Raw genomic sequence first — 26,413 nt, 5'->3', positions numbered from 1 at the left:
ATAAAATGGTTAAAAATAAATTAAAAGTCAACAAAATCAATGGATAAGAATAGTCCACTTTTATTTAAGGACTAAGATTTAATGAGTTATAGTGGCTACTATTTTATTGTGGCTATTGTAAGATCATCGACAAAATAAATGTAATTATTGATGTAATATGATCGATGCTAAATATCTCAAATGAAAAAATAATCTAATATGATGCTAAAAATACCGATCATACGTTATTTAATTTTGTAGGTTTCCATGCATATCAAATTATCCATATAGCCATATAGGGATCGGATAGCAGTTGCAGTGTAGGGTACGTATAAATTATCCATCAGAGTATTATTAAGTTTACAGTTTGTAAACCATAAAAATTCAAACCTGCAAAAATAAATTTAAAGAGGCAAAAGAATATGGAATATATAATTTTATTGATGTTTTTGAGATTACAATTCTCGTAACTCTCTTGATTCTTCTCTTCTAGGGTTTGTAATACTGGGGTCTGGTCGACTTATTCCAGTACTGCATACCTACAATTTGATAGTAGGGAGGTGATGGGGTCTTTGTGACTTATTCCATCTGAGCATGACGAAACCCTAATATTAGAACTTCTTATATAGGAAAGTTGAGAGTCCTATTAGGTCAAAATTTCCTAAATCTTTGAAATATTATCTTTTTATTGAGAAATAACTGACACCACAAATTTACAAAATTTCGGTGTCTACAGATGCCCCCTCGAGATCTGTTGTGGAGACTTGATGTCGGATGCAACTTGGTCTCGAAACTTTGATGTAGAATTTGAAAACAAATTTGACTTGCCTCCTTTGATTCTAAGAACCTTTAACCTTGAAGAGAGGAGATGAAGAGCGAAAATCGTCCCACCGAGCGTGCCAATTTGTAAACCATAAAAATTCAAACCTGCAAAAATAAATTTAAAGAGGCAAAAGAATATGGAATATATAATTTTATTGATGTTTTTGAGATTACAATTCTCGTAACTCTCTTGATTCTTCTCTTCTATGGTTTGTAATACTAGGGTCTGATCGACTTATTCCAGTACTGCATACCTACAATTTGATAGTAGGGAGGTGATGGGGTCTTTGTGACTTATTCCATCTGAGCCTGACGAAACCCTAATATTAGAACTTCTTATATAGGAAAGTTGAGAGTCCTATTAGTTCAAAATTTCCTAAATCTTTGAAATATTATCTTTTTATTGAGATATAACTGACACCACAAATTTACAAAATTTCGGTGTCTACAGAGTTGTCCCACCGAGCGTGCCAATTTGTAAACACAAATTTACGAGTCTGCAAAAATAACAGAATTAAAATAATGTGAACAAAATATTTTATATTGATTTTTGTATTTGGGTACAATCTCTAATGTGTTTATCCACTGATTCGATCTCTACAACCGTAACAATTTGTTTTGTCGGACGTCTTGAGCGAGGGCCACCGGGTTTGATCTCTTTCAATGACGCAGTATGGAGGTAGAACGGCGTTTGTGCTTGATGTTCTTCTTCCACCGAGATTTGATGTTAGACTTGTATGCTTGGAAGCAGTCTTAGGGTTTTCTGGAGAGTAGTGTGTTTTCTGAATATTACGTTTAGGCCCTATTTGGTTCAATATTAGTAAAGGAAGGGAAGAGAAGAGAAAGGAAGGGAAGAGAAAGGAAAGGAAATAAAATATATTTTTCCATGTTTGGTACGATGAAAGAAAATGATAGGAATCCCATGTTTGGTACAACATTAGTAAAGGAAGAGAAGGGAAGGAAAGAAAAAACGTGTTTTTAAGCTTTAATATTTTGTTTGACAGATTTAATTTTTTCTTTCCTTCCAAATTCCTCCAATTTTGGGAGGGAAGGAAAGTGAAACTTTTATACAGTGAACTTTCCTTCCAATTCCCTTCATTTCCTTTCACTTCCCATATAGTTTTTTGAACCAAATATAAGAAACGTTATTTTTCCTTCCCTTTCTTTTCTTTTCCTTCCAATTCCTCCCAACCAAATAAAGCCTTAGTCTGTCTGCCAAATGACTTGGAGAGAACTTTTTATATCCTCCTCTTAGGTTTAGGGTTTTCTCTTTTATGGATAAATGGGCCTTTTTTTTACTTACTATCCATTTAAATGACCCACTTCTATTAAATAAACGTCATTTGAATAAAATGGACCTATTTGATTTACAACCCAATTTAAACAGTTTATCTGTCATTTAAATAATAGAAGTCAACATTTGACTTTTTCGGGACAAGAAGGATGGCGTAGTATTTATCACATTTTAATGCCTACACAGTCCAATTATGATGTGTATTCAATACTTGAAGGTTACCCTTGAGTCCTCGACTATATGATAAACAGTGTCAATAACATTATAGTCGTTTAATCGATTATAGTTACTGTTTGCACAAATATTAAGACAAAAGATTATAAATGTGTAAGAAATTATGGTGAATATAATAAAATGTGTAAAAAACTGGGTGTGTACAAGAAAAAAAACGAATAAACTAAGAGAAATAGAGTGGAAGTTGTAAATGTCCGTTGTGGATAAGAAAGGTAAGATAATAAATTTGCATGTCCAAAATTAGTATAAAGAACAATGTAAAGACCATTATGAAACAGTCTAAGGTCCTGTTCTGTTCACCTTATTTTCACTTATTTCAGGAAAAATAAGTTCAGATAAGTTCAGATAAATTCAGATAAGATAAGTTCAGGAAAAATAAGGGTTGACCAAGTATAATTTATAACTAAAATAAGTTTTGATAAGTTCTAATAAGTTCAGATAAGTTCAGATAAGTTCAGATAAGTTCAGTTAAATTCAAATAAGATAAGTTCAAAACAAATAAGTGAAAATCAGGTGAATAGAACGCAGCCTAAAACGGAAAGTTTAAAGATCATTTTGAAACGAAGTTAATATAAGATAATTTCACCCTGTCAAAATACATACGGAGTAGGACTACTTTCTCCGTTCCATGACGTTGTTCAAAATTTTGGAGTACTTTTAATGTTTTGTTAATGCACAATTTATTTCATCGTTGTCTCTAATTACACATTTACGCATTATTAAAAGTTACATTATTTTGATATTCTTAAATAATTCATTGAGACGAACTCCACATGAACGTGTTTTTCTTATATTTTAGAAATAATTTAATTAGTAGCTAAAGTTCTAGAATAGTGTCAAAATTATACAGTGAAACATTATTACAGAACATATAGCATACTTGTATTAATTGCTTACAAAATTTGATCAACTTTGAATTAAAGTAGGACGACGAAATCACAGATACAGATAGCTGCGTAGATATAAATATAGATAGATATAGACTTTAGTATCATGATTATAAATGTATCCCTAACTTTAATACAATAATACTCCGTATATAATATAATGCAGCAATATTAGGGTCGTCTGAAATATACTGATATACTGAAACTCTGTATGTATATATTGATGATATCTGCCAAAAAGCTGTTGATGGTTTTGACACTTTTATGCTTTGTATTTACGACTCATTGCATTGCGCTGCTTAATCAATGGGCGACGTCGTGAAAGTGCGCAATTTGATGAGAATATTGAGGGGATTAGCAATTTAGCAGAGTATAAACTGATAGCCTAAGCTTAATAGAATAATAGGGGGGCTGCTTGAAGAAGCAGCGGATATCATGTTGTTCTCAACTTGAAATGAATTGAAGCTAATTAATACAACCATGCATGCATAATCCAACCTTAATTAAACACCAAGATAAAAAGTCATACCTAATAATTAGCTTCCGTTTCGAAATAATAGGGACGATTTACCTTTTCACTCTTGCCAGTGTAAATGTTTGGACATTAATTTCTCTAATTTTGTATTCGTAAAAATTATAAAAAGTTGATATTCTGAAAATACATATCGAGACGAATCAAACAAGACCACACATGATGATTAAATTGAAATCTATGAATAGTGTCAACTATTATTTCCAAACGAAGGGAGTACTACCGTTACATCAAGAGAAATATGGCAAGTAATTAAAAAGAAACGGAAGAAGTAAGAGTTTGATAGAGTATAAACTAATCTTGGGCTTCAACCATTAACTTAAGCTTTTGGTTGAGTTGGTCCTTTGACATGGTATCAGAGTCAATGTGACGCAAAGTTCACGGGTTCGAATCTCATCCACCCCTCCTTTCAAAGTGGAATATTTCGCGCTAGGTACGTACGAGGAGGTCTATGCTGCATGCCTATATCCACACTTCAAGCCCAAAGGACTTTCATGTGATGAGATGTGTTAGTATATTAGCTGATGATGTATGCTGATTGTTTGCTGTACTTCAGCAACTAACTGCTGAGTCAGCTTTGCCAACATGGCATTATTGTAACAAACTCTTTGTTGTTTGTTAGCTGGTGCAACAACCTATAGAAGGATCTAGACTCCTTCCTTTCATGCTTATATATAGCTTGTACATTGCTGATTATAATTAATACAATAACAACTTAAATTTTCTTGATCTCAATCTCTAATTCTGTCATGGTATCAGAGTAGGTTCAAGAAACCTGACTCATCTTCTCTGAAATTCCGCAAAATTCTCTCTAAAAAAGGTTCAATTGAACCTTGCATTTTACTGTTTCTGATCAAAATCTGCTAATTGTTCAGAAGAAATTAACTACAGTTTGTGTGATTAAACTTCAGTTTGTTTGATTTCTACTGATTGAAGATTGATAATGGCGTTTAATGATGAACACCTCGAAGATTCTAGGAGAAATGCAAATTTGCCTCCTAATCAGGATCCTGCTAGCTTGTATTACATCCATCCTTCTGATGCAAATTCTGTGCAACTTGTTTCTTTCAAGTTTGATGGTGAAGGTTTCACAGGTTGGAAGAGATCAATGCTGCTGGCATTGTCAGCCAAAAACAAAATAGGTTTTGTTGATGGAAGTATTAGCAAACCTGCTGTTGGAACTGTTGAGTATAGAGCATGGGAGAGATGCAATGATTTGGTGTGTTCTCTGATCCTAGGGAATCTGAGTGAGATAATTGCTAAGAGTGTAATGTTTTTGAAGTCTGCCAGAGAAGTTTGGTGTGATCTTGAAGAGAGATTTGGCTTTGCTTCTATGGCACAGGTCTACTCTTTAGAACAGAAACTAGCTGAGGTAAATCAAGGAGAAAAATCAGTTTCTGAGTTTTTTACTGAAATCAAGTCAATCTGGGATGCAATTGAAGAGGCTCATCCTATGCCCTACTGTACTTGTAACAATTGTACCTGCAATGTTACTAAAAAGTTCTTTCAAAGACAACAAGAAAAAATGGTGATGCAGTTTATGATGAAGTTAACAGACCAGTTTGCCACAATTAGGGGAAATGTGCTAATGGTTCCAGTTCTACCTAAGGTGTCTGAAGCATACAGACTCTTTGCTCAAGAAGAAAGGCATCAAGAGATCTCTAAAACTGTCTATCCTACAGAGCCTGTTGCATTTGCAGCTGAGAAAAGAAGATTTGGTGGTGATCATTGGAACAACAGGAACTTCAAAACTCAAGCAACTGGTTCTCAACAATTTCAGAAAGCTAATAATCCTAATAGGAGCAACTCACAGTATTTCTGTACACATTGTCAAATTCCTGGACACAGTATTGAGAGGTGCTTCAAGATCAATGGTTATCCACCAGGTTTTAAGCATTTCAAAAACAAGACAGCAGCAATGTCAACTGCTGGAGATGGTGATGCTGACACATCCAACAATCCAAAAACTGAAGCAAATACTAATATCTCAGTGGAGCAGTATAATCAGCTGATGAATCTTTTGAGCAAGCAACAACAAAGTTCTGGCTCTAGTCATCAACCTAACTTGGCCTTAATGGCAGGTAATATCTGTTTAATATCTCATACTAATTCTAAATGGTTGCTTGACAGTGGTGCTTCAGATCATTTCTGTCATGATTTGAGTCAGTTTTCTGCATATAAAAGGGTTGATAATCAATCTACATATATAACCATACCTGATGGCAGTAAAATACCTGTGAAACATGTTGGTTCAGTAGTATTAAATGAAGGAATTACACTTCACAATGTGCTGCATGTGCCTGATTTCAAATATAATCTAATCTCTGTCCACAAGATATGCAAAGATTTGAATTGTGAGCTGCATTTTACTCATGACAAGTGCTTTATTTGCTGTCAGAAAGGGAAATTGATTCCTCTTGGTGATGTGAGTTCTGGTCTGTACAATGTTGGAGAACACAATATAGCAGCTACATCTACAAAACAGCCACATGAGTGCAACACAGCCTGTTCTACTGCTGTCAATAATGCCAAACTATGGCACCTAAGACTAGGTCATATCCCTTTTAGTCAACTTAAGTTGATTAACCCTAGTTGTGAAGTCAATTCTTGTATTCAAGACACAATTTGTCAAGTGTGTCCCATTGCAAAACAAACCAGGCTTAGCTTTCCACATAGTAGCATTAAGACAACTTGTCCATTTGAGCTAATACACATTGATGTTTGGGGCCCACATTCTGTGAAAACTCCTACTGGTTGTAATCAGTTTTTGACTATTGTAGATGATTACAGTAGATTCACTTGGATTCACATGTTGAGAAATAAGAAAGACTGTGTTTCTGTGTTAACTGATTTCTTGAATATGGTGAAAACTCAGTTTGGTGTGACTGTTAAATGTGTAAGATCAGACAATGCAAAGGAATTATGTGAAGGAGATTTCAAAAAGCTGTGTGTGACACTAGGTATATTGAATCAAACTAGTTGTACTCACACTCCCCAGCAGAATGGGGTGGTGGAAAGGAAACATAAACATCTTTTAGAGACAGCAAGGGCATTGTATTTTCAATCAAAGGTTCCTGCTAGGTTCTGGGGTGAGTGTGTCATGTGTGCAGCATATTAGATTAACAGGATGCCACTGAAATCCATTGGATTGGATTCACCTTTTTACAGATTGTATGAAAAACAACCTGATCTTACTCATCTCAGAACATTTGGTTGTCTTTGTTATGTTTCTACTACAAAAGTTGGGAGAACTAAATTGGATAGCAGAGCTACTCCTTGTGTTCTTATGGGATATTCTGCATCCCAGAAAGGCTATAAGGTCTTAGAAATTGACACTAACAGATTCTTTGTTTCAAGAGACATAACATTTCATGAAAAACACTTCCCATTCCACCTTTATCACAAAACCAATACACCAGTTTCTAACTACACTAATGCTATCTTCTTACCAGCCTTTGCTTCTCCAAACACATTTGATGAACCAGATTACTCAACACCAGAATCAATTTTTCCCTCACATACATCCTCACCAACATCTACTACCACTCAAACACCTTCTCAACACACAAACTCACCAAATTCTTCTCATAACACCACCTCAGTTGATCAAACACATCCATTAAGTTCTTCTGAAAACACTACTGATCATAGCTATTCAACTACATCTAGTTCTTCAGATACTGCAAGTCTTCCTTATCCAATCATCAGACAGTCTTCTAGAACTCACAAACCACCCAATTATTTAGAAGATTATGTATGTCATTCTGCTTCCAAATGTGTTACAAGTCACTGGTGCAACATGGTAGCCTATGTTACCTTTCCTGAAGACTTTCAAGCTTTTCTGTCTCAAGTGTGTAACATTTCAGAACCACACTCCTATCAGGAAGCAGCAAAACATCAAATTTGGGTTGAAGCAATGCAGAAAGAATTGGAAGCTCTAGACCAGAATTTAACCTGGGAATTGGTGGAATTACCTAAAGGAAAAAGGGCAATTGGGTGCAAATAGGTTTTTAAAGTAAAGCTTAAATCCAGTGGGGCTCTAGAAAGATGCAAAGCAAGATTAGTAGCCAAGGGTTTCAATCAAAAATATGGGATTGATTATGAGGAAACTTTCAGTCCTGTAGTTAAAATGAGTACAATCAGGTGTTTAATTGCAGTAGCAGCAAGCAAACATTGGCCTCTTTTTCAACTAGATGTGAACAATGCATTTCTGCATGGTGATCTCAAAGAAGAAGTTTATATGCAGATGCCAGAAGGGGTACCTAACCCCAACAACAAAGTGTGCAGGCTAATAAAGTCTATTTATGGGCTGAAACAAGCATCTAGACAGTGGCATGAGAAGCTCCTAACTGCACTGGAATCTCAAGGTTTTGTGCAATCAAAATATGATTACAGTTTGTTCATTCACAGGACAGATACAGATATCAACATAGCTGCTGTATATGTGGATGACATCATCTTGACTGGGACCAACATTGCTAAACTTGATGAGCTCAAAGCATACCTTCACAAAGAGTTTAGCATAAAGGATTTGGGATATCTAAATTATTTTCTGGGAATTGAAGTGGGATATACTGCAGATGGGATAATTCTCACTCAAAAGAAGTTTACTAAGGAGCTCCTTACTGGATGTGGTTTTGATGTCTCCAAAAGAACTATCACTCCCCTACCTCTGAATCTTAAATTATCTAAATCTGATGGTGACTCTTATGCAGATACAGAACAATACAGATCAATTGTTGGAAAACTTAACTTTCTCACACATACCAGACCTGATCTGTCTTATGCAGTTCAGTATCTTAGCCAATTCTTACAAGACCCAAGACAACCTCATGTTACAGCTTTGCATCACACTTTGAGGTATCTTGCTCACACTGAGGGTCAAGGCATACTGCTAAAGGCTACAGATAACATTTCTCTACAAGCTTTTTCAGATTCTGACTGGGCATCTTGCCCTGATTCTAGAAGATCTGTAACAGGATATATATTGCTGTTAGGAGGGTCACCTATATCCTGGAAGTCAAAGAAACAAAACACAGTCTCCAAAAGTTCAGCAGAAGCTGAGTATAGAGCCATGGCTGCTGCAGCTTCAGAAGTCACTTGGATAGTTAATTTGCTCACAGACTTGGGACTTTCTAATCTCAAGCCAATTACTCTCAATTGTGATAACCAATCAGCTTTACATATAGCCAAGAACCCAGTGTTTCATGAAAGAACGAAACACATTGAGATTGATTGTCACTTTACTCGTGACAAAGTATTAGAAGGGCTGCTTCAACTCTCCTATTTGCCTACACAAGAACAGCTAGCTGATGTGTTTACTAAGCCATTGGCATCTACTCAATTTCAGTTTCTTCTGTCCAAGATGGGTGTGCATGATTCTCATCCCCTTCCATCTTGAGGGGGGCTGTTAGTATATTAGCTGATGATGTATGCTGATTGTTTGCTGTACTTCAGCAACTAACTGCTGAGTCAGCTTTGCCAACATGGCATTATTGTAACAAACTCTTTGTTGTTTGTTAGCTGATGCAACAACCTATAGAAGGATCTAGACTCCTTCCTTTCATGCTTATATATAGCTTGTACATTGCTGATTATAATTATTACAATAACAACTTAAATTTTCTTGATCTCAATCTCTAATTCTGTCAAGATGTGATAGAGTATAAAACTAATCTTGAGCTTCAACTATTAACTTAGTTAAAAACGCCTTATTAGTGTATGTATCGTATAAGATTCACACCTGATATATCGATCTTAGTGCAAGGAATTTTGCTTCATAAACACAATGGGTTTGTGCCTCGATCTAACGCTTTTTGTGACAACGATTGGGTTGTACCCTTAATTTACACCTCTTCTCCAAACCCTAATTGATTATTGATGGTGAGTCCTTATCGAAGTAATTCTCTAGCTAGGACCGCAAGGCTAAATATAATAGCTATCTTATGTTAGGGGACATCTGTCCATTAAATTAATTTGTACGGAGTACTACGTAGCTGCAATTCAACTTCAAAGCCATGCGACAAACTGTCCTGTATCTTAGTACTCTTGCTTCAAGAAATCTATACAGAAAATCTAAAATTAATACAGAGAAGCTGCAACTTTCTTGTGATAGCGACAAATGAGTTGAGGGCAAACCATACGTACAAGTCGACAACTACGTAGACGGGGTATTTTGGTAACATCACTTTTGTTGTCACCTTAGGATAAGACTGAATTACCCTCTCATATTTTACAATTAAATTCAATTAAAAAAATAATTATTTATTGATTTTTAAAACTGAAAATCAATAACAAATCAGGGAAGTTTTTTGGTGGCAGTATTATGGGCTAAACCCCATTATTTGGAGATATTTGACTTTCTATAAAATTAGGAAACTATTATGGCATTTATTTTCCATAAGAATGGTAAGATGTGATTATGAAGAAAATACTATAAGAGTATAGTTGCACGTAGTATGTACAAGATCTTTGTTTACACACATACATCAATATCAAGTAAAAATATAATTTTAAGTTTTTAATAATTTCGCATGCATCGCGTGCATATAAGATATATATCTCTATTTTATAAGAGAATTTATGAGGTTATTTTAGTAAATGACCTTTTGGTGTCCTCCTATGAAATAGACTATAATAACCTTTATAAGTTTTAATTTAATTTAATTATAATAATTCTAAAAACTGATAATTAATGTCATATTGTAAAAAATAAAATTTCAATGCACGTGACAATCAAAAGTTAACAACAATTTAATTTAATTCCTATAGCAAACATGAAAGCAATTATTAAGGCAGTTAAAAAAATTGGAATTCATTCTTTCAATCTTACATTTTTTTTTTATTACAAAATTAAACTTAGTCTTACTCTTAATCATACCTTAATTTTATATAGTTATACAAGCACTTTGCGGCAAAAAAGGCAAAAAAGGCAAAAACAAATGTACATACTTTAGATTTTATTTTAGTTAATTTTTTATTACATTATTCCTAAATAGATTTTATTACATATAAATATGTATTTTTTTTCTTTCTTTCATGCTTGAGAAAATGTACATACTTTCAAGAATGTGTAGCGTGTATATAGGACTATATTTTAATTAACAAATTAGATAATAAAGTCATTAAAGTATTATTTTAGTTCATTATGATCAAACTTTAGTTTAATAATTTAGCGCTTAGGTATCAGGCCCGGCCCTGAGCATAGGCGAGGGATGCAGTCGCCTAGAGTCCAGGGCTAGAAGGGGCCAAAAATATAATGCTCAGTATAATGTTACTAGTAATATAATTACAATGTTTTGCGGGTGAATCGGTGGTAAAGAAGGATAGCAAATTTTTAACCCTTCCCTAAGAGCATCTACAATGGTAAGCTAATTTCTAAATTAGCTTGTCATGCCACATAATATTTCAATCTATTTTCCTTTCTAGCTAGTTAGTACCTTAGTGGTTAGCTACTGTATAGCTTGATATTTAATGTAGTCATATTTATCAATTAATATTTTAATTTAATTTAATGTAATATTATTTCATTGGCCAAGTTTTTTCAAGCAAATTAGCTTTGGTCAAGCTAATTTATTATTTCAACTCCAATGGTCAAGCTAGTAGTTTGGAATTTCTAAAAATTACAAGCAAGTCCCTAGCTACAACCATTGGAGATGCTCTAATGGGCCCAGGTCATTTCGCGTATAACTCGTAACTACACTTTTTTTTTTGAGGGACTACACTCTTTTTTCTTTGACATCTTTCTTTTTTCAATTTTGTTTTTGTATATTTTCATTATTAATTTATCATTTCATATAGTAGCCTTTATAAGCATATGAAATAAAGATTTTTTACCTGAGTGCTCAAATGAAAAAAAAAATGAATATCTATACTATTAACTTGTTACTATGGTGTGTAGAACTATAGATATACTACTTCATACACACAATTGCGTTACCTGATAGATTTTCTTTTCACATAATCTAAAATTATTTTATGTCCATATGATTATTTTCCTTGTCTCCTACTTCTATACAACTGAAAAGTTGTAATACGCATATGATAGCGAAGGAGTGGGTGGAAATAAATTTTAAAAACTAAAGTTATAGTTATCGTACTTATCATATAGGAATAATATTTTCTTTTAAATAAATTATTGATGATCATTTTAGTAGTTTGCTATAATTTTTGTACTCCATAACGATATATTCTTTTCTTTTAGTTTATAGAGGTGCTTTTTACTTAAAAGTAATTAAAATTCGAACTAAAATTTCTTATTTATATAAGGGGTCCTGAATTTTTGTTTCGCCTAGGGCTCATAAAATATCAGGACCGGGGCTGTTAAGTATCCACATAACACATAAGATATCAATAATACACTTATAAAAATTGTTAAAAAGTTTATAAAACGTTGGAACATACTTGTGTATATATCAAAACAAATGTTTAAAAATATCTGCACGCATTGCATGCATATAATACTAGTCGACAATATAGTAAGTCCATCTCCTTCTTGTTTGAATAGGAATTGAAGACGCACGTCTAGGGATGTCAGTGGGGCGGGTTTCGAGGGAGACCCGTCCCGCATCCGCCCCAAGTAGGCGGGGATGGAGGTAGGTTTGGCGGGTGATGGGGCGGGGATGGATATAAAAATCGTACCCGCCATGGATGATGGGGCGGGTGTGGATTTTGTGTTGAACCCGCCCCATCCCTGCCCGCCCCGCCTCATCCCCACTCGCCCCGCTTCATACCCGCCATGGGTCATGGGGTGAGTTTGGATTTATTTGCATCTTTAGGTGATAATATAAATTTAGGTGAGATTTTTATGTTTTTTGTTTGGATTTTTTTTGTTATGACGAGTATTTTTTACGATTATATAGGTTACTTTAGTCATAAGGTATTTTTTTTTCTATAGTTAACTTTGATTACTCCGTATATATAGCAAATGTTTGCTAAATAATAAAAATTAGGCGGGTATGGAGCGGGGATAAGACGGGGATAGATACCCAGTTGGGTGGTGGGGGGGGGATGGATTTTAGCTTACACCTGTTTGGGCGGGGATAGGGATGAATTTTGTACCCGCCATGAGTGATGGGGCGGAGATGGGGATGAAAATTTTAGGTGGGGATGGGGATGGAGGGACCTACATCCGCATCCGCCCCGCCCCATTGACATCCCTACGCACGTCAAAAAGAACCCATTTACGGAGTATTCATTATTCATAGTCCATTCCATAAATTCCATAAATGTATCATCTACATTTATATGTAGATCTATGAGACCATTACTCTGTTTTATCCATCCTATTTTAAGAAAAAATCAGAGAACTCCAAATAAGATAAGTTCAAAAACATAAGGGGAAATCTTTCATAATGAAACGTTATTAGAAAGTCTATGGTGTCAAATATTATATTACATTCTTCTTACATCAAATACTCCACTAGTAATTCTCCCTCTGTATTTAGGCCGGGCACGACTATTAAGAAAGAATAGTTGAATGAAATAAAATGAATAGTTGAATGAAATCTCTATTATATAAGTAAATAGGTGAGGTTATTTTTTTAGTAAATTCACTTTTGGTGTCTCCCTTGAATTATTAAAATACTCTCCACACTTATAAAATAGAGAATATAATGACAACATATCCAATAAGAAAAGCACAAAGCAACATTTTAATCAATCTAGCCCCTCAAAAAAATTACCATTTAAATCAATCTGTTTATATGCGTCCGGCTCTATCCAACTTATATGGTTCTTATATTCGCACGCGTCACATTTATATTATATTTTTTACATGTTATTTTCACTTTTAAATGTAATAACACAAATATGCTTCTTATATTTGCACGCATCGCGTGCATATAAGATTAGTAAAATAATAAAGCAAATGGGGTTGTGGTAAATATTTTAATCAAGTAAAATAAGTGGGGACCATTAATTTTGGAGGGGTGTGGGGTGGGGGCTTTATAAAATTAATTGTTTAATGTGGTAGAGGACAAGTCATAGGGTAAATTAGATATATTATTTAATTAGTTGGCGGGTTTGAAAAGTTACTAAAAATGGCAAGTGTATCTCCTATTTAAATATGACTGAAAATGGTAGGTGTATCTCTTATTAAATACAGAGGAAGTATATATTATCATTTATTCCATGTCTTTTCTTTCCTTTAAATACGTTAATACTCATTTATCTTTTTATTAGTCTCTTTTGGAATTTAAGACAATCCAACAAAAGTACAATTGTCACATGGATTTCAATCTCTATTATATAACTGAAAATGTGATGTTATATTAGTAAATCCACTTTTGGTGTCCCTTTAGATTACTAAAATACATTCCACACTTATATAATGGAGAATATAATGACAACCTACCCAATACGAAAAGCCCAAAAAAGCATTTTAATCAATCTTGCCCCTTAAATAAAATTTTACTATTTAAATCAATCTGTTTATATGCGTTCCGCTCTATCTAACTTATACGTTTATTATATTTGCATGCATCGCATTTATATTATGTTTTTTAATGTTATTTCAGGTTTAAATGTAATAACACAAATCCGTTTCTTATATTCGCATGCATCGCGTGCATATAAGACTAGTAGAATATAACCCATGTGGGTAGGAGAGAGAAATAATTAAGGGGTTTAATGGGGGTATAACCCACGTGGGTTATATTCTACCATTGCCCCAAAAATAAGATTTCTAAATTATTTTGAATTAAAAAGTCAAGTGCTACGTAAATAAATAATTAGGTGCCACATTGTTTTATTTAACTAATTACTAATATATACAACTCCATCAAAAAACAAACACTCTGATAATTAGAAACTCAATTCTATACTACTAAAAAATGAAATTCAATTCAAAATCAAATACTAATCTAATCTAATATATAAAATATATCAGTTGTAATTAGATTTTTATTTTAACTTAATAATTTAATAGAATATGTGCACCGCACGGGCTAAAATCTAGCTGTAAGAACAGAGAGAGTAATACAAAGCCGTTCTCCCTCTTCCCATTACCGCTTCTCTCCTCCAAGCCCTAATTTTCTTTATTCAATTTAATTTATTATTTTATCAGGAAATAAATAAATTAGATACAACATTAGGTCACATGCATGCACGGATACTTTGATTAATTATTTTTATTACTAGTACTTCCACTAGATTTTTTACTTGCACTATTTTTCGTTTATGAAAGTTGTATATTAAGTTGCACCATTTCCTTTTATGTTATATTTCACATGCTTTTTAGTGTGTTCACACATCAAATAATCCCTTTACCCTTACTCACATTTCATATTTACCATTGTTACCTGACATTTTCCTCTCTTTTGTTTGTTATCGATCATATGGGTAATTTTTATATTTAGAATTGTTCTTAATCTTTGTGTTCAACCCAATTGGTACAAGTAAATATACGGGGAAAATAATATATTTGAATGAAATTTTCTATCCCTATATTAAGTTACTGCATAATTAATAAATTTTGAACATACTCATTTAATCATTATACGGAGTATGCAACTTTCGTCATACTACATATTACAAATTTTATATTTTTGATATGCTAATTTGGATAAAATATTCCATACTATACTAATATGCTGATTTGACAAAAAAATATTAAAAATATTTTCCACAATTAATATAACGATTTGACTAACATATTACCAAAATAGTTTGTATCAACTTATTATTTTGTGGCTTATATTATTTCCATAACATTTAAACATTTATCCAAAAAATAAAGCTATAAACAATTTTTCTTTCATACACAAATAGTAATAGTTAATAAAGAAGGAAGAAAAAAAAAGAGATATTTGAGGAAAAAATTAGGCGGAAAAATGTTACATCAAAAAATAACATGTGTCACTTTTAATGTTTGTTTTAATACGGAGGACTTCGTATAATATAATAGAAAAGATATACTCCGATCCATAGACGTGTGAACGAACTTCTTGAGATGAATAAACCGCAATTTAGTTTGGTGATGATGATAATTAAATTGATTTGTGGGTGTAGATTTGTGCAATGTCGCATAAAATATTATTTTGTCATATTTCATTGGTATTTTCTATGAGTCACATATTGATCGGCACATGCTATTAAAAAAGTACAGTTAAATTTGATCTAATAATGACGTAAGTGGAGTGTAGTTGACAATAAAGAAATACGAAGTACAACAAAAAAGGAAGTGGGGTGTAAATGATACAAAAAATAAATTTTTATGATTTAAGTGGCCGGTTCATAGGAAATTAAAAAATAATAAACAATCGGGGAATGGGTGTAAAAGTTACCAAAAATGGAATCGTAACTCCTGAAAAAATACGACAAAAAGTAGTAATATCGTGACTCCTAAAAAATACAGAGAGAGTATATACACATTTAATTGAATTGGATACATTTCTACTCCATCGCTCGTGAAAAGATAAACATTTGTAAGTTGTAACAAATAGGACTTGCGTGCACCCCGTGTATAATAAATTTAAAATTATTACCAGCATCCCGGTATATTGGGTAACCAAGGACATTTTTTATGCCAATTGGTTGTTTTTCTCAAATTTTCTCCTCACATGTAAGGGGAAAATGTACGAGGGTGCACGGTACACCTGGTCTTATATTATAAGTACTATAATATATTTATTGTGTAATAAGGAAACTTTCCCAACTTTGGTGAACTTTTAACATGTTTTGATCAACTTTTTATATTATGAAGTAATTATTGGATACACTTTTGAGTGATTTTGAAGAGATAATTTTTTAAAAAAGAAAAATATTATCATTAAAAAATAAATAACTCTACCATTATTAGAGTAACTTTTAAGCATTTTAGGATAACTTTACACCCGACTAATGTTTATTGTACACCGGGTGTAACCATGAGTTAGCGCAATCTTATTTTATTTATCATGTTTGCCAATGCAAAATTTCAACCATTAACATCTTTAACTATCAATAGCTAAAAATTATAAAGAGTTAAAAAGTTACGGAGATAAATCTATACAATCAGATGATTGTAACAAGACCAGTAGACCACACATAATTATATTTTTCTTAAGTAAGATCACAAATAATAGTCAAAGTAGATCATATAGATAGTGCCAAAAGTCAGATTTTGTCACTAAAAAAAAAATCACGGAGGAAGTATGTCAATATTCAAAGACCATCGTGGTTTATTCTATTTAAACTTTTTTTATATATTTATTTGATCGTGTTGACTTCGTAGGTCACATTATTGAGTTAATTTTAGCTGCAAAAGAAATATACAAAGTATTAAATGTAAAATAAATTTGATGTTGGATAGTGAAACTAATAACTTGAAGTTGAAAAGTAAAGGTAAATTTAGAATTTAGTTTACATTTTTGGTGAAGAGCGTAAGACCATAGACTAAATGCAGATTAATTAATGTCATTATTTTATGACAAGCCATGACTCTGTAGTATGTACACATTTCATTAATTAAAGAGCCTGCAACGTACTTATACTTTGGTATATAGTCTGTACCCATATAAGGAGCAAAATTAAAAATTGAGGGGTAAAAACTTGGAGAAATGCAGCAAATTAATTACTTTCACAGATTTGATATTCTAATGAAAAATTCAAATATACTTCGTAGCATATACTAAAAATAAATAAAAAAATAAAATTAAACAATGAGCTAATATGATGCTAAAATACTACTCCGTACTAACTACGTAATACGTACATACGCAAAATAGATACACGTACATGATTTTGTATGCTTCAATGCATATCAATATAGGGATACTACGAACCAACATAAGTTGGTGGAGTTGGTGGGGAACTCACCTTGTGACTTGGAGGTCACAAGTTCGAGCCCCATCAACTGCGAAATGCTTGGGAGTGGCTCAAGCGATGACCTGCGGAGCTGGGCTGGTTAACCTGTGCTAGGTGCTGGTTCAGTTAGGGTCCCTTCTTCTTACCTATTAAAAAAATATATATATATATATATATATATATAGGGATACTACGTAATACGTACATACCCAAAATAGATACACGTACATGATTTTGTATGCTTCAATGCATATCAATATAGGGATAGTAAACCAACATAAGTTGGTGGAGTTGGTGGGGAACTCACCTTGTGACTTGAAATCACAAGTTTGAACCCCATCAACTGCGAAATGCTTGGGAGTGGCTCAAGCGATGACCTGCGGAGCTGGGCTGGTAACCTGTGCTAGGTGCTGATTCATTTAGGGTCTCTTCATCTTACCTATTAAAAAAAAAATATAGGGATAGTAGTTGCAGTAAAGGGTACCGGCCAGAGTATTATTGTGTTTACAGTTCAAGTTTGATTTGTATTCAATATATGAATGGTACCCTTGACTATATAGCTGGGAAACAGTATCAATTATCACAAATGGTACCCTTAATAGTACTTGTTCGTTTTATGGAAATAATGATATTTCACACAAATATTTGTGTTCTTTTAATGCAACATACTCACTATGCACTCTTATCCATCATCTAAATTGCAGTTGTTTATAAAAGTGGACAAATTCTAGTATACTTGTATGGAGAAATGGTATAAGATGCGCAATAATTGTTTACAAAATTTCTTTGGACTAATGGTATAAGATGCGGAGTAATTTATTTATTTTTTTTGAAAGGAAAGGAGAATTACTTAAGAGCCTCTCAGCAGGAGAGTCACTCCTAAGTAGTCATTGCAAATAATAGAGGATAAACTTGGATTAGTAGTAGGATCTATATACATATTTCCACTAATTAGATGCCCAACATTTGCAATCCAATCAGCTGTCGAGTTTGCTTATCTGAAAACGTGTTTGATTTCCCAAGTGTGAAAGAGACTAAGAAGATGCTTGATGTCCTTAATGATACTGTGAATTTTCCGAGGTGCCGTCCATAATCTTTTAACTTCGTTGATGATGAGTAATTGTTCACAAATTTTCTTTGAATTCAAAGACACAAAATCACGTACTCCTATACCAAAAAGTTTTCGGTCTACGCATCCCAAAATAATAAAAATAAAAATAAAAAATAAACTACAGAGTATTATAGTTTGAAATAATAAGTACTCATTCCTTTCCGGAATACTCGAAACGCTTTCCTCATAAGGCTAGGGATACACTTGGTGTGCAAAGGTATCTTGCACACCACCTATTAAATTATGCCACCTCACAAATCCCACTAAAAAAAGAGAGGGAAAAGCTTTGTGGAAAAAAAAAATTGGGCGGCAATTATTTTCAGTGATTTGCGCCATTTTGTTCTCTTGAGCGGGATGTATTTGCGCCAAAATACCCATTTTTATTTTTGCGCCAAAATATTTCTTCAACTCAACTTTCATCTTTCACCTCCATTTATAAAAAGAGGAACTGCAAAGCAAATAATATTTCTGGTTTTTATTTCTAAAGTGAATGCAAATTATGTGATTATTTTTTCCCACTCTGAATTTCTATTTATCTTTATATTTTCCGCCATTTTTGAAGCTTGTAACTATCTCAATGAATTTCTAATTCTAAAGTACTGCAAATGACATTTTCGATGCAGCTTAACGTTTGCCATTAAAGAAACTTCCATGGTTTAATAATGCATATAACCTGTTTGATGAAATTACTAAGAGAGTTTCATTTAGTTTCATTAAGATTTAATTAGTTTCAGTTACGATATACTGGGTGTAAGAAGGTGTAGAAGAGAACTAGATATGTAATGTGTTATTATTCGACTTTTCGAAACTGGAAATGATGTATTGGAAGTGACAATGGCTGCTTTGTTTAGTTAAGTGACAATGGGATGTTGAAGCTACATGAAATCGTATGAGTTATGTCTATGATGCTATAAATTGAATAAAAGATACTCATAAATGTATTTTGATTTAGAATTTGAATAAAATATACTCTCTCACATAAAACCAGAAGTAAAAAAAACCAGATAGAAAAAAAACCAGATAGAAAAAAAAAGAGGAATTTTTTTTCCACCATTCAGTAGGATCGAACACGGGTTTACCATAGTGTAAAGATGATTAAGCAACCAATTTAGCAGGGGGTATCAGCACAACATAGTAAGCTATCAAATTTTTTATATAGAGGAATAACAAATTAAATGAAGTTAATAAGAAGTTTAATTGTGTATAGATTTTATTATACTTGTAATGCTCCCACAAATTCACACAAGAACTCCTCAAATATAAAATTATTATTAACAAAATAAATCAAAATAAAAATAAAACTATTTTCTCCCAATTACCCTTTTTGTGCATTACGAATCGGACTTGGGTTCATAATTCAACATATCTATAACATGTGGTGAATACTCAAGTGGCGAAATTAATTCATTTGTCAAGCCTTCACGACTTATTTTATTATTGAATTGTATTATAGGAAAAGGTGTGGTCATAATAATCCTATTGTATAAAAACGCTTATAAAATTTTCTAAAGTAATGCCATCGTAACAGATGATTTTGCAATGATAAATAAAATACGATAACAACTAAAACCATCTACTTTAAGATGAATTATGATGTCGTGGAATCTTTACAATTTTAAGTACATCAACAAACAAATAAAATCATACTCTCCATCTAAATAGATGAAAAGAATTTATGTTTAAACTATAGACGTGTGGATACCCGCTTGTCATGATGGTCACTGCAACCCTGACATGCGTGCAACATGAGCAATTTTTTTTAAAAAAAATCGATCAGTACATTAGTTTATGGGATCATTCTTTTTAAAAAAATCCGTATTTGAAGTGTCAAATAAATTTGTATTGCAAATTAGACGTGCTGATACCCCTTTGTCATATTGGTTACTTGAACGCTTCCTAAACTTCATAAAACATCAGGGTTCGAATCCTAACAAGACTTTAGGATTTTGTTTTTTTTTTTAATATCACATGTTTTATGGGATCAATATTTACATAAAGAAATCAAATATATTTTTTATGTTTTTTCCCTATCTAAATATTGTTTGATCCTTTTAAAACAAAATAGATTTTACGTAAATATACCCCTCCAAAAAATTCGTGCAACTTTGATCAAAATTAAAATAGTTTCAAATGTGCATATAATTTATTATCACTGCCAGTGCCCCCACTCATAAATAAAATTCATAATAAAATTTCAAATTAGGAATTTTTTTTTATATCATATATTTATGGGATCAATATTTGCATGACGAAATCTTTTTTTTTTTTTTGACAGCACATGACGAAATCAAAATCGATAAACCACAATCATTATGGCTTTTATTTATCATATGTACTACAAACCCTTTCCAAGAAACTAAAATCATGTTGTATTTTTTTTAAATCGATCAATACATTAGTTTATGGGATCATTCTTTTTAAAAAGAATCTGTATTTGAAGTGTCAAATAAATTTGTATTGCAAATTAGACGTGCTGATACCCCTTTGTCATATTGGTTACTTGAACGCTTCCTAAACTTCATAAAACACTAGGGTTCGGATCCTAACAAGACCTTAGGATTTTGTTTTTTTTTTTAATATCACATGTTTTATGGGATCAATATTTACATAAAGAAATCAAATACATTTTTATGTTTTTTTCCCTATCTAAATATTGTTTGATCCTTTTAAAACAAAATAGATTTTACGTAAAATATACCCCTCCAAAAAATTCGTGCAACTTTGATCAAAATTAAAATAGTTTCAAACGTGCATATAATTATTATCACTGCCAGTGCCCCCCGCTTATAAATAAAATTCATAATAAAATTTCAAATTAGGAATTTTTTTTTATATCACATATTTATGGGATCAAAATTTACATGACAAAATCTTTTTTTTTTTTGACAGCACATGACGAAATCAAAATCGATAAACCACAATCATTATGGCTTTTATTTATCCTATGTACTACAAACCCTTTCCAAGAAACTAAAATCATGTTGTATTTTTTTTAAATCGATCGGTACATTAGTTTATGGGATCATTCTTTTTAAAAGAATCCGTATTTGAAGTGTCAAATAAATTTGTATTGCAAATTAGACGTGCTGATACCCCTTTGTCATATTGGTTACTTGAACGCTTCCTAAACTTCATAAAACACCGGGTTTCGAATCCTAATAAGACCTTAGGATTTTGTTTTTTTTTAATATCACATGTCTTATGGGATCAATATTTACATAAAGAAATCAAATATATTTTTTTTCCTATCTAAATATTGTTTGATCCTTTTAAAACAAAATAGATTTCCATAACACTGAATTAATACTTCGTATCTATTTCTTTATGATTTTCTGAAAATTTGAAATGATCCCGTAAAAATTATAGTCATAATAATGAAATTTATTTGGCTTTACAAGGATTCGAGAACCCTAAAAGTCGCCATCGTTTCCGCCGCCGACAAAGGCCACCATTCATTCGGCCAAATTAATGAACAAGAACAGCAAGAAGAACAACAAGAACAGCCTAAAGCCGGAAAAACTCTTAAATCCCAATTTAACTAGAATCCCACAGTAACTAAAATCCCAAAATAACTAAAATCAGAATAACATATTAAATTATTTCAATGAAACAAATTAAAAATACAGAAAACCTTAAAATCCCAAATTAACTACGAAGAACACGAACAACCACAAGGAAAAGCAAGATAAACCACCACCGCCGCCGCTTTTCCGCCGCCGGTAAAAGTCATCCGCCAATTAATTGAAACCAAGAACATGCATAAGAACAAGAACAATTAATTTATTCGTTGGCGGTCTACGGTGCTTCCCCTCTTCACGAGCCCGGGAAAAAACCAGCGGAAAATACCCTATAACATCCATAAGAACAAGACCAATGTAAAAAATGATAAACCAGAAAAAAACTTGAATCCATTGAAAAAAAATGAAGAACAACAAGGAAGAACAAGAGATGGAGAGAAACGTGAAAGGGAAGATTGTAAAAAATGTTTTCTCTCTCCTCTTTTTTTTTTTTTTTTTTTTTGGAATTAATTATTATTTATTGGAAAGGTAAAAGATATTTGAATTTCAAAATTAAAAATTTAAAACTGAGTTTGAAATTCAAATTGAAAATTTCATTTGAAGGGAATCTTAAAAAAAATGAGTTGGCATCATTTTATAGGTGGTGTGTAAGATGCTAATGTACACCAAGTGTACCTCTAGCATCATCCTCATAAGACCGTCCCAAATTACTCGCAACTTTTCTGAAAACGGAAACTTTTGTTAATATTATATCAATTTATCACTTACAAAAAAACACGCCTACATTCCTACTCCCTAAAAAAACATTAAAAATTTCCAATACCCCTTCCCGCACCCCCCTACCCCTTTAAAAGTTAGACGCACATCCCACTACCTATATTAAACTCTGTGCTGGTCAAACTGTTTCGAGTATTCCGGAACGGAGGGAATATATCTGTATATGTATAATACTGCACTACAATATTGATTATTGCTGCCAAAAAGCTGCTCAAGGTTTGAGACTCTATGTCCGCATTTACAACTCATAATCGGCTTCGTGAAAGTGCACAACTTGATGAGAATCGGGAATATTAGGGGATTAGCAGAGCATTTTACATATCATCACAAACAGAGGGTAGCAATGCCGGCCTACATTATAGCATAGGGCGCCTCGAAGAAGCATATCTTGTTCTTTCCTAGCCAAGAGGGTTGTTTTTATTATTGGATAATACGTAGTACTCCGTAGATAATAGTGCAAAATACATGGAATTGGAACATTAATTTAGTAAACCACACTATTAATACACACTGGATGGGATACATTTTTGCTTAAATAACTTCAACTGCTTACATAATTATGCATAATCTACTTAACAAAAAGATGCATAATCTTCTACATAACTCGCCGATAAGCTAACATTCTAACTTACTAACTTACAATATTATTACAAACAAGACATAAAACTCGTGATTAAACTTAACTATTTAAGACTACGACATTGAAGCTTCTTCTTAACCCATGAAGGAGATAACACAGGTGTAGCCTCACAAACTGCAGAATTTGCATCTTCCGTATCATCATCTCCATTGCTACGGCTTCCAGAGGGAATCTTTACTTCTCGAAGAAGCTTAACCCTCCACACCTTGAATGTCTGATCCAAGCTAGCACTATACACCAAGAAACTCATCACAAGTTCGTCCTGCAGGGAAGCAGCCAAGCATCTAACAGGCCCTCTATGCCCTTCTAAAACTGCAAGACACTCATGACTAAATTTGACCTTATCTCGCCTCCAAATCCTAATCGTTGAGTCCTCAGACCCACTTATCACCAAATTCTCAAGGGCTACTAGGCAAAGAACTGCAAACTGATGACCTTCTAAGACTCCGCCATGATTGTAGTGCGTAGACATCTCTTGCACCCAGAAATTTATACATCCATCAGAAGATCCTGAATACAAGAAACTCCTTTGTGATGATGACATACCTAAAGCCAAGGCGTAAATAGGATAAGTATGAAAACTAAACACCTTAACAAGGACATGGCTAGTCTCCCCGTAAACCCTTAACCACATTTTTACTGTCCCATCTGAAGAACAAGTAAAAAGGTAGCCGCTTTGTTGGTTGACAACCATGTCATTAATGTGGTCGCCATGACCTACGAAGGAGTCAAGACACTTTTTTGCACAAAGCTTCCAAGCTTTAATAGTCTTGTCAAATGAGCCAGTGTATAATATCCCTTCAACATGGTAATAAGCCATGCAAGAGATAATGTCCCTATGTTGTGGGGTAATTGGCTTATTAGGAGTTAACCTATGTTGTGGGGCAACTGACCTACAGATGAAGCTCTTGAAATGGCTAGCACACGGTAAGGTTAAGACTTTCCTAGACCTAAAGCTACCACTATAAGTTCTCATGTTCCATATTCTAATTTTATGATCCTTATGAGAAGTGAAAAGCATGTCATCATAAGTCAGCATGGCACGGACTTCGCCAGAGCTAGCTTGTACGTAGCCTTTTGCATGGCAGTCAAGCGACTGCCATGCATAGACACGACGACTATTTGAACCAGTTAAGACTAGGTCTCCAAAAACAGTAATGGAGTAAATGTCACCATCACGTCGGAGAGAGGAAATACAACAGTAAAGAAGAGAAGGATGAGAAGGGGTTAACGAAGGAGAGGGAGACCAGGATGATTCCGGGCTTTGAGACATTAACGGTGAGGCATCAGGGTTAAAATGGGTGCCATGAAGGCGAGAGAGAAAGTTTTGGTTATGTCTAGTGAGGTGTTGAAAGCTAGGTGATTGATCTTCTGTACCATCTTCATCAAAGAAGCAAGATAGGCTTTTCTTGTGAGTGAGTTGGCGATCCATTGTGAAAGAAAAAGAAGGAAATGGAGATTAGAACGTGTGGGTTTGGTTTTAGGTTTCGGCTAGCGAAGGGTATTTATGCATGTAAAAGCATCACCAATCACCATGCATTTAATCATCGACAGAAAGTTAGTTCAATAATAATTCCACCACAACTTTGCTATGTTGTGGCAAGAGATTTAAAATTGGATCTGCTGGAATACCTTATACTATACCTCATACATGTACAGTACGTATATGAGTAGAAAGAGTGGAGGCTTTGTATATGTTGTGTGTGGTCCTAGCAGAGGAATGGAAGATATATGTATGTGGAAAATGGAGGGTTGAGGTTTTCTTAGCTTTTTGCACAGTTGGCCGGCATCGCTGTGTCCAATCCGGCAGTGGCTCACTGGCTCTCAACCACTTCAACTTGGATAGTTCAATATTCCCCTCGACCATTGACCTTAAGATGTGGAACATTACTACGGAGTATATTCCTATCCAAGTTTGAAATTCAATATTACTCCCTCTGTCCCAGAATACTCACACCGGTTCGATTCGACACGCTTGTCAATGCACAACTTTGACCACCAATATATTTAACTACATATTATAAAAACTTATGAAATATTAATATTTTGAAAATATATGTTAAGATGAAACGATCAATATATTATATGCTAACTTTTGTTTTCATATACTTGAAATAAAATAGGGTCAAAGTGAATTATATGAATAGTGCAAAAAGTCAAACCGGTACGTGTTTTCCGGGACGGAGGGAGTACTCCGTATCTCCTTATGAGATGTGACATCCAACACAGGTAGCAATCATCTAGTTACTCGTGGGGATGTAAGTCAATGGGTCATGTCTCGTGTCAAGTCCGCATGCTTTAGGTCAGACACGCATAACCTGACACGAACCCACCAAGTTATCGTAAGGAAGTTGTGTTAGACTAATACCTTGAATCGGTCAAGCCCCTTACTGCAACGCCCCAACATGGGGATCTCGCCTCTGCCTGTGGACGTACTCCTCAAGATCAATAAAACTTTCCTCTCATCTGCCTGTGGATGTAGCTAACACATTGTTAGTGAACCACGTTAAATCTATGCGTTCTTTATTACGTTATTTAATATTTCTCTGCATCCTTTATAACAAGCGGCTACATATATCCTAAGGGTATCAAATAGTAACATACTCTGGGTTTCCAGTTTTCACATATGCAACCTCACATGGGATTAAAATTTAAATCTAAAATAGCAACCCCAAATGGAATTTAAAATTTTAGACCAATCACAACCAAGGTTATCATACCCTTAGGGTATATGTAGTTTTTTCGTTATCGTGATGTTTTCGACTTCGCATAGTGCCATCTTTATATACAACCATTTGAAAGCATACTACATCTATTAAATCCCCTGCTTTCGA

General features: G+C 33.5%; 1 protein-coding gene across 1 annotated transcript; it reads right to left on the bottom strand.

The window, feature by feature from the left end:
* Positions 1-23,388: 23,388 nt before the first annotated feature.
* LOC110775363 (protein JINGUBANG) lies at positions 23,389-25,923 on the bottom strand. Its single transcript, XM_021979975.2, has one exon. It carries the CDS (start codon positions 25,009-25,011, stop codon positions 23,623-23,625), a length of 1,389 nt encoding a protein of 462 aa, XP_021835667.1. The 5' UTR covers positions 25,012-25,923; the 3' UTR covers positions 23,389-23,622.
* Between the last annotated feature and the right edge of the window lie 490 nt (positions 25,924-26,413).

This window comes from Spinacia oleracea, chromosome 1 (genome assembly GCF_020520425.1).
Source record: "Spinacia oleracea cultivar Varoflay chromosome 1, BTI_SOV_V1, whole genome shotgun sequence".
Classification (NCBI taxonomy): Eukaryota; Viridiplantae; Streptophyta; class Magnoliopsida; order Caryophyllales; family Amaranthaceae; genus Spinacia; species Spinacia oleracea.
This window is presented reverse-complemented; position numbering and strand designations above follow the sequence as displayed.